Source organism: Ceratina calcarata, unplaced genomic scaffold (genome assembly GCF_001652005.2).
Source record: "Ceratina calcarata isolate Rehan_Ccalc_2016 unplaced genomic scaffold, ASM165200v1 scaffold289, whole genome shotgun sequence".
Taxonomy (NCBI): Eukaryota; Metazoa; Arthropoda; class Insecta; order Hymenoptera; family Apidae; genus Ceratina; species Ceratina calcarata.
The window spans coordinates 65,142-75,821 of record NW_017151271.1 but is presented as its reverse complement, the minus strand read 5'-3'; the positions used below and the strand labels follow the sequence as shown (position 1 = coordinate 75,821).

Below are 10,680 nucleotides of genomic sequence, written 5' to 3'. Positions count from 1 at the left end.
ATCTAATGTTAATTGGTGTCGTAGTAATGACAATAGTAAATTCTACACGTACAGTGCGACGCTCGGATTGATACGCAAAGGCAATAGAATACAAGTGACTGTCTATACGTAGATAGTAAAGACTCACCGGTGTCGTAGAGCGGACAGGGCATGTACGCGTACCGTTGTTGTTCCGGATGGACGACGGACTTATTCCTCTGCCCGCTGGTCATGGTCGCGAATTTGGTCACGTACTGCAGGAACTTGTCATAGAAGAGGAGGAAGGTCGTTCGGATTATCGTTAAGGCGTTATCGTAGTCCCTCTCGCGAACCGAGTCCGGTGGGGAGAACGTGGCAACCAACGGGCGATTATCCGTGGATGACGGCGTGATCCGGGTGCGACTGCATCCTGCGATGGTCGATGAACGGACAGAGACGCATCGGTCCTCCTCGGTCCACGGATTTAACCAATTAAGGATGGCCGCGTTGTACCAGTGCCAATTAGGCACCGCTCCTGGCCCGTCGCGTCACTTAATTAGCACCGAAATAACCGTCTACTTCCCTTTGTGGACGTGCTTTTTCCCTTCCACCGGCGGCGCCCTCACCTTTTGTAAGAAACACACGCAAAGATACAGGACACGCTTCGAGTTTCCCGGTCGTTTATTTTTAGTCACGCGGTCGGCGCGGTTCTGTTCGCATTTATAGAGGACGCGGGAAAACTGTCCGCCTCGAAATCGCAATCATTTCACCGAGAGAATAGATCGAAGACTACGCGTGTTATAAAAAAGGAAGAAGAACTTCGTGTTTTCTTTTTAAACTTAATAACTGATACTTGTTACACTTGAGCAACAATGTGATTCCCAACATATTATCTTGAAGAGGCACTTATCCTGGACATCGTATACTCGTTCACGTTGTTGATAAAATTATACGGAACAGTGTCGTTGAAATGATTGATGATTTCTGAGGAAGGATGAATAACGTGGATTCGATTGACGGTCGAAGTGACGGAACTCGTTGACGTATAATTGACTTCGACGCGATACGGTGAGTGCAGGGAATCTTGAAATCACGACCATTCCAAGTGTTCGTGTTCGTTAATTCGATTTCATTAACGGTAAGCACCGGAACAACGAGATTACTAACAGCCTCCGAGCAATCGAGCTTGTTAGTAGATTGCAGTACCTATTAACAGCACCAAAGTTTTGTCCCCCCTCTTTCCCGTTCTCGAGAATGTCGAAACTCGTTCCGGTATTCATTGAGGATGCGCCACCGAGTCGATAAATCCTTACTAATATAAACTGGCAATGATATTATTAATAGAAAAATGATTTCCAAGTTCAATTAATTATGCGAATTTAGATCGTATATTATTAAATAATGTCACTCTATATCGTTCGAAATTATACTATAAACTGATATACATTTTTCATTCATCGAGTAACTATAAATAGAAAATGGACGTAGTATCCTGGATACATATAAATTATGTCGATTTGTTAAAATTAAATTTTCCACTCGATCGTGTAAACATTGGTCAATGAATCCACACGGAATTTCGTATCCAGACGGGAATTGGGTTGGATTAAAATGTGAATTATGAAACGTTTCAAATGTCAGGAATATCCTCAGGAGAAAATTGGGAAATTAGGTAATACACAGGGTGGAATTATATTTGTGCTGTTGACACCAACGATGTTAACGACCGGCGATCAATTGCGCTCGCTTTTCGAGGGAAACTTGAAAACGGTCCCGCGCCTCACGGACACGAGACGATACACGCACACATACGTAGCGCTCTGTGTGTACAACTGTTGTCGGGGGCGATCATGGAAATGACACGGGCGATAATCGTCGGTTTATGTAATAAAATTCATACGATCTTTGCGAGAAAGCAATAAGCCGCCACGGTAAATTGCCGGCGTCGTTTTCCACTCCCCGCCTGTAAAGTTGGTGCTCGATATAAGTGCCACTTCGTATCAATGCCTCTCAAGTCGATCCTGTGATCTTTATCGGCGCCGATCACTCGGGGAAAATACTTGCCAAGAAGCTGATCGCACTTCTCTTGCGTCACGCTTTCACCTCGCACGCCTATTACCGTTATCAACCTCTTATTTACAGCGAGAAGTTCTTCGTCGGTATATAATTTCATCTAAAAAAACTTCTTTTACGCTAAAGACGCAGTTTAAGTTCATACAGACTGTTTCAAACAGTTAGTATCTAAAACTAAATGAATTTTAATAGCTCTCTCATTGTTTCGTTTATCATATCATCCCAAAATCCCTTAACTTTTGCATACAAACTGAATCGTTTCTCATATTTTCGATTAAAAAATTTAGCATAATTTTAGCAATGATATTCTACAAGCCTCGAGAAATATTATTTAAAACACCTAAATCTAAAAAAATACTTAGATAAATTTAACTGCGTCAAAAAACAGGCGACGTTAATATAAATGATAATCACACTAAGTGTTAATATACTATATGTTAATAATCGCCTGTGTGATTCGGGATTTTTTCTCAACAATTTCCGCTAACAGATGCGAACGGATGGACACAGGTGGAAACAATGGAATTAATGACGCTGATAAAATTCGAGAAGTGCGTTAATTATACTGTTGTCCCTGAGCGCACGAGTGCACCTCGACCTCCCTATAGATGTGGAAGAATTAACCCATTAACCAGGAGAGCACTCTTGGGACACGGCTGGCTGAGCATTAATGCCACATTCTACTTGGTGCGAGCCGCGAGCTGCACAATGCTGCACAATGGCTCCGTCGTCGTCGGCAACGCGTCAGGTAGTTGCCTATGAATGATGAGCTTCGAGTGACACGCCGTCGCGCCGTTACTCTCTTTGTTTCGAACTCCTTTTCCCCAGCGTCCTCATTTGAAACGGAGCAGTCGTGGATGATAAGAGATAAAGCGAGGGACTTAAAGAGCGGGACAAGATCTAAACATTCAGGGTGACTCGCACTACGAAACGAATTCTGGCGTGTTAATCATTTTCTAGTTTAGAAGTGTTTATCGCCGCATAAATAGAGCCGTAATGCATGGCGCAAACGTCGCACGACATGCAATTTACGTTACTGGTTAAACGTTGCGAATGTACCCATCCATTATCTCCATTTTTCAAAAGATTTCATGACCCAAGGCTATATCGATTCAATTATAGCTTGTATTAACTAACTATTCATGCTGAATCGATGTAAACCGTTATTCATTGATTTTATTAAAAGCAGCTTGACATGCTTTTGCGATGTTATGGAGCTGACCAAATAATATTAATTCTTCTGTTATGATATATCAAATTTATTCTTGCTTCGTAATAAAATATCTAATGAATAATTATTTAAAATTATAGTTATATATTTCCTCTGTTTCATAATAATAGTAGCAAGTGAATTGTTAAACGGGAATTATTCTTAAAATTTTATTATAATGCAAAATTTCGAAGCCTTGAATCAAAAAAAGATAATTTTCAAGCAAATATCAAGGCGCAAATGCATTAGCTGCAAAACAATTGAAGTGCAAGAGTTTAAAATGCATTAATGAAATTATTGAGAAATCCAGAAACTATCTAAACACTCAAAGTCAAAATTAGGTGTAATATTTTTAATTTATTGTTTAATTTAATCTAGTTTTTTCATGAATGTTGCATTCTATATTTATTTCCTTTTGCTACTATTATTATGGGACAGAAATAGTATAATTTATTATACTGAAATTCATTCTGTTGCAATATACTTTTTAAAAGCTTTGAGATTATTTTTTAAATTACATTTAAAACTGGCTACTACTATTTACTTTTAATGGAATACAAGTTCATTAAAAGATATCTCATCTCACTTATTATTAGAGTTTAGTTTAAATAAGATTGCCTTATAGCGACAAGCATTAATCTCCTTGAAATGGAATTAAGCCAACCCCTGAGGAACGAGCCAAAACAAACAATCTTAAAGAAATTGCTTTGCTTTGAGACCGTTCACCTATCGCGAGGGATAATTTTAATTTAATTAAAGAGAGAACGAGCCGGTTATTGTCGAACGGTCAATGAAAGGCCTTAATCGAGCGGATTCTTTTCAGACGAGGAAACCGTGTGAACTGCCGTGCGATTTGATTTGATTCACAGTCGGTCGATTAAACCCTATTGAAACCCGCGGCGGACCATTAACCGCGATATTTATCATCGCGGCGAAAACAAACCTCCGGCACGGTTTTAACCCGGGTCGCCGGAAAAACTGAACACCCGAAGACGTTTCCCGCTCCGTTAACCGTGAAACGCGATAAACTTCCGCGCCTGCGAGCGTTTCACGCCACCGCTACCTCCACCGGAAATGGAATTCCCGCGTCTTTCGTGCTGCGCCCTGAAATTTTCCTGAACAAGCTACTTAAGCTTGACGCGTGTTCGCACTTGGCACGTTTCTATTGTACTCAGTTTAATAACCCTACAGTACTTAAAAACGCGAGAAGTTGCTTTCAGTAAAATGTCGAACAAAATCCAAGGAAAATTGCTAACACAAAATAGCGATAAAAATGCCGTGTTTGAACTTTTTATCAAATTTTTCAAAAGTTTTTAGAAAAAATCGTTGGGACCGTGAAATATGATTGGAAACTCGGATTTAGCATTGAGAGAAGAAGTCGTAGTTGGTCAGGCGATTGTTATCGTTTAGCAGTCGCGGCACGTGGACGCGGATTTTCAATCAGTCCGCACGCGAGCGAATTTCAATCGCGTTTGACCGGAATACGAAGACTGTTAGGCGTGTTTATGACGCGTTTCTCGACCATGAATGGTCCACTCCTCGCGCCGTTAGAATTTCTTCTCATTGAACCGAACGCATTGCATTATGCGGTTGCTGCATCCACGATGCATCTCTAAAAAGGAAGCAAAAGACATTGAGGAATTTCGTTGGGAGATGGAAATTCGCTATGAATGTTTTCTCTAGCCGCGATAGAGCTGCTTCCTTTTTTATTCCCGTGTTTCGGTAGCTGCGGGGGTGAGCTTGCAGAGGCTGCAGCTTAATAAGCTGAGGGAAGCTTCTCTACTTGGCTTGCTGAGAATAACGTAAACTAGGTCTGGTTACTTGTATGCGTTGGGTAATTAGGGGAATAGCTGGTTCGAATCAGAAGACTAATGTAACACGTGTGAGAGCAGTTAAAACATGGGCAGGGCACCTAAACGATCGACGAACTATTTTTATGGGTAAATTTCTCCCTCACTACTATAGTTGAGAAAATGTCGTACATTCTCATCGAAATTGAAAATGATTGCTTTAATGAGAAAAAATAAATTCATGGCCAACGATTATGAGACGAGGGAGAAACATAATTTAATATTTCCCAGGAATTTTCAGTTCCCTCTCGTTGAAACATTAGCTATAAACAGCCTGCAGACATACTTGAGGGAATGCCCCCTGTACGGTGTTTCAACTTTACACCCACCCGCCCGTCTACCTTTCGCACGCCAGCACCACGTGGATTCCGATTGCGACTTCCACACTGGTCCCTCCTGGTTGGTCGGGCGTCAAGGATCCGTCCTCACCCCCGGAATCCTGAGTGATCCTCGAACCGGCAAGCGGATCGCGCGTGAACCGAATGGACGAAATCGACGATCACGGAACCGTTGTGGGAACAAACCACGAGGCGAACTGCTCGGTGCACGGGCCGACATTCGACTGGACCGCGATGCTTCGGGTACCGGGGAGGAAGGGAGGTTGATAGAGAAAGGCAGAAATTGTGCGACGGAAAGAGGGCGAGGGACACGCCGCGGCGCGCCGCGCCGCGCCGGGAAAAGGGCGACACGCCAGCCAGCCGTACGAGGAGGGAAGAGGCGTAAGTAAAGGGTGGAACAGAATCGGTAAGACGAACGAGCGAGGAGGGAGTCCGAAGAAAGGAAACCGAAACCGATGAGAGGAGGGCGAGAGAGGGATGGAGGATGCTGCGGATACGGAGCGGAAACTCAGGCCGTCTCCGTCTGGCTTCGCCGCAGCGCGTCGCGGCGCATTTCATCCCCCTTTCGAGCCCCGAGCGACCCACCGCGCCACCCTCTTTCGCCGGTCCCTTCGCCCCTCTCGCGCCACCACGAAACCCCCTACACCAACCCCCGATTCCATGTCGCAATGTATCTGCAGTCGGAAGCAGAAGCAGAGGCCCCGCTCTCTGCCTTCGAGACACCGTCGCGAGAAAGTCGACCCTTGTCCCTTCGTCGTTTCAAGATACGGTTAATGGGAACGTCCTCGTACCGCGCTCGTATATCATCGCATTAACGCCGATAGCGATTGATGTCGCCGAGTTAAAACGGGCCCCTATCGGTCAGACTTTATACCGCAGCGAAAATCCTTGCAAATTCAATTCTAGCCGCACGTTGTTCCTTCGCGTAAATCTTTTACATCGCATTGACTAGCCTCACGTAATATCAAATCGGCTTATCAATTTCCTAGTATATAAATTGTGATATTAATCGCGATATCGATTGAAATATGTCGACGGACAGAAACGGGTTCTATCGGACAGGAAACAGTTTAGAAACGTTCGATGGAAGTATGTAATTGCGTCGTGTTCAGAGAAGAAGCTGTTGTATCGAGAATCTTGTCCCCGAGGAATTCGACGCGGGATACCTCAGGAAACGAGGGGATGGGTAATGATGAATCGTTTTCCGATCGTCATTGTGTCTATATCTACGAGGAAACTATATCATACAGCAACCACATAAATTTTGCGTTCGATATCTATAAAATCGATGCCTACTATGAAAGAATGTTATCCGAAAACTATAAACGACTTCTGTCTGAGTCAATAAAGTTTTCCAATAAAACACAGCGTTCCTTTTCCATAAAATGCCTTGTATACAATGCTTTATCTTCGACTAGCCTTGTTATGAGCCAACTGAAATAAAGAATCGCTGTTAGGAAACTGATTTTAAGCTACTCGAGTTCTCGTGAAAGAGGGTCAACCCGAGGGTTGACGAATTCTTAATCGCCCTTCGCGAAATAAAAACTCCAGGCGGATTTTTTTCTCTCCTAAATTTAACGAAGGAGAGGGAATCACCTGGTTCATTTCTATCGAATAGTCGTCGATTGAAACGTGTAAACGTTTAAGCAGATTTTGCTAAATCTTTAGATAAAACTTCACGTGGAAAGGATGAACTTGCAACGGATCAAAATCCTGTATACGGTGGTCTATTAACGTCTCGAAACGAACTTCTGTGGCTCATGGCTCAATGTGGTGCACCACATTTTTCACAGTTTCTCGGGAAACGAGAGGGCGGGTGGGAAATAGCAATTCGAACAGGCCCGGTATGGCGATCGTAAAAGCGAATTGCTACCGCCTTTCCGGTATTTATGACTTCGCTCATTGCTCGAACTCACCGGGGCACCGGAAGCGGAGCTTTTTTCTCTCGCGGCTTCGTGCCCCCTAGCTGAGCATAAATTATTGCCGTTCGTTAAACACGCCACTTTCGCCTCATCTCGACCTTCTTCCTCGAACTAATCTCAGCGAATCTTTTCTCCACGGCTGATGCGACGTTGTGGTGAAAAGAAGCGTTCGAGCTTTCTGTAAACTGCGAACTTAAATATTAAAGAGAATGATCTTAGAAAAATTATGTTTCCACGGCTGTGTACCTAATAATTTTTTATAAAATGTATGAAACGCCAGTGAAATGAATTGTAAGTATAAAAAAGTTCACCGAAAGTCTCGGACGAAAACCGTACGGAATACCACCAGAGAAGATTGTCACTAAAAATATGTTCAATGTCAGAAATAATTCACAAGATGAAGTATTCATAGCAATAAATTAAATCCCCGCCATTAATTTGCAATAATGAACAGCAGAGAGATCACGTAAACTAATCTGATGAATAATTCATGTCACTCAACGCCTGCGTCACATCTGAACCGAAAGGAGTGGCAGGAGAGAAAAGAAAATATCGATGCTGATTGGGAGCAGCGTAGACATACGATGTAACACAACATCATTTATCTCCTTTTTCGTCTGATACTTTTAATATTTAATTATGCATTTACATGTTTGTGTAACGACGTCGCGTATCGCATTCATTGAGGAACGCCCGTGCCACGTGGCGAGCAGCCCGCCGACACGAGTTCCACGGAAACGTCGTTTGTAAACGAGCTCGTAAATTTCATTTACGAGACTTGTCCGATTCGAAATTAACGACGTGGATACAAACTATTATGTACTCTCATTTTGGCACTGGTCGCCTCATAATTGATGCATTGAGACTCATGGAGTGAAAGCTTTACAGTCAAGAATCAGGAATAGAAATGTCAAATAAAAAATATACATATTTCCATTATTTTTTTATCTTTTTCGTATGATTTTCTTCTGTGTCTTAATCCAGTGTACATAATTGATAATAACTTGTCCTGAATTTTTCTGAATTCAGAGATAAGAATGTACCGTGATGGTTATTTCTCCTAGGACGGAGTGAAATATTGATAACATTACGCTTATTCTGTTTTGACAGAAAACTTTCCTTCCTTGAAATTCCAAAATATTTTCCATAATATGGAATATATTTCGCATAAGCCAAACTGCGGTTTAATCTTTTTCTCTTCGTCACAACAAAATTCCACTATTTTCAATACAACTTTATTCTTCTTATACGTTCTTCGAAACAATTGCTATTCTGGGAATTGAGGAAACAGGAATTCGATTTAAACTAATCGCGCGTTCGAGTTTAAATAAATCGAGACAGAGGAAAAGTATCAGGAACGATAGGAACGGTTTTTATATTTGTTTGTTTTGAGTAAATCCTCAACCCTTAAAGGTTGGCGGTTTAACACTTAATTAATGCTATAAATATAGCACTCTACCGGAACGGATCCACGAGGTTACGTGTACTCATTTATGCAAGTACACACACCTTAGTCGCAAGACTTTCACACAACGATACGTGTCGCGAGATATTAACCACATGTATTGAGAACTAACGTATGGCATGCACGATCACATATTTCTTCGCATAGTAAATTATATCACGCGTTTCATAAAATATTTTCATTCATATTCATACAGCGATTATCATCATAATTACGATCATTCCTCTGTCTTATATTTTATTTTATAGAACCCATCAGATGAATAATATCTCGTTTCACGTATCACAGTAGAGCGAAAGAGCTCTGCGCGCATACGTACTGCTCGTGTGCCGCTTTATTCATTATGGAAACACGCTGCCGAGATATCCCGGAAGCTCGAGTTTGCAATCGATCGGTTCAAATTCGAGCGAACTTTCGCACCTCCCTTCCGGAACATCCCCCTGCCCCGTCGCGCGCGCCTGAACGGGTTCAGGAAGCATAACTATTTAACTCGGAATATCCACGTTCTCATAAATACAATAAAAAAGAGGTGAACTTATAAATAGAACATTGCTTTACCCATTGAATGGTACGCGTATAGTACAATTCGCTTCGAATGCCTCGCATAGTTTTGCATCTTATTTACAATCCTTTTTGCGTTCTATTCCGCGGTAATACGTCTGCGCCGTTTACAGTAAAATAGTATATGCAGTTGGTGGCGTATAGAGGCGTAGCAAAAATAGATCGACGTATTCAGATCGAGATGAAATCAAATCACTATAGATAGGTAGAAGTAACGTTTATACAGCAAACTGGTGGCAACGAATAAAGGACTCCCGGGAAGTGAACCGTCTGAGCCGAGTAAAATCTCTAGCGAAACGCGAGGCACGTAGGCGAGAACGTGTCCCCGCGTCTTGTCCCTGCGGTGAGAGGCACGTCGGTGATTAAAACAGCGCGAAACGACCGGGAAGGTGCGAACGCTGCCCCAGGTACGAACCGAGGCACGGACCACGTTTTATGGGAATGCTAAGTTTTATCTTGAATCCGCTGGAACGTAGTTTTGAGCTTCGTCAGAGAAGTTACCGCACAGATTCTCTGAGAACGAGTAAAACCCGACCCGTCGCATTGGCGGAGATCGAAGATTCACCTGGACGGTATTCCCACTTCTTACTTAAGTCCGCGCACTCGCCGACTTTTCATTTATAAATTCAACGCTAGGACACCTGATCAGCCTTCTTTTCCGGTATCGCCGGATATATCGTGTTTATAAATTATCGAAGCATTTAATATGTACAGACACATTACGTCCCGTTCGGTGCCGATCAAGATTTCGACGGATCGCCGCTCTTCTTTGTCTCCCACGTATTGATCCTCTTCAAGGGATAACAGATCACCGCTGACACCAGGATCAGGCTACCGGACAGGTAGAACGACGCGTCGTAGCTTCCGGTCGCGTCCATGAAGGCGCCTGTCGATCATATTTCAAAATCGTATTGTCAATTTGTATTTTTCCTCGAAGACGACGTAATGGCCGTTTCAAGCGCGTGGCCGATCAACGAGACAATTATCTGTCGCGCCAGTCTCGTGCTGTTTTTTATGCGACAAACATCGCGAAATTGCTTACATCGAAAGTTGATTAGATAACCCCCTACCGTTTACTTATCTGACAAATTTGACAGCCTTCTCCTAAGCAATATTTCATCAGAGATCGTATCTGTTTCTAATAAATCAACAGCAGTATATTCGAAATCTAATTAAGGATGTATAGGCTATACATATACTTAAACAATGCTGGCATGTTGAATTTGTTATTATAGATTCCTATTACTATTAAAAATCTAAAATTATAGTGATTTCACATTTTTCATAGGTAATAGTATCACCT

General features: G+C 42.5%; 1 protein-coding gene across 3 annotated transcripts in view; it reads right to left on the bottom strand.

Moving 5' to 3' along the window:
- Positions 1–7,957: 7,957 nt before the first annotated feature.
- Positions 7,958–10,680, bottom strand: part of LOC108623674 (monocarboxylate transporter 3) — an 18,385-nt gene continuing 15,662 nt past the window's right edge. For all 3 annotated transcript variants that reach the window (XM_018022349.2, XM_026812502.1, XM_026812503.1), the window contains one exon: positions 7,958–10,263. In XM_018022349.2, coding sequence (XP_017877838.2) covers positions 10,118–10,263 — 146 coding nt within the window. In that variant the 3' untranslated portion in view covers positions 7,958–10,117. The remainder of the gene's footprint in view (positions 10,264–10,680) is intronic.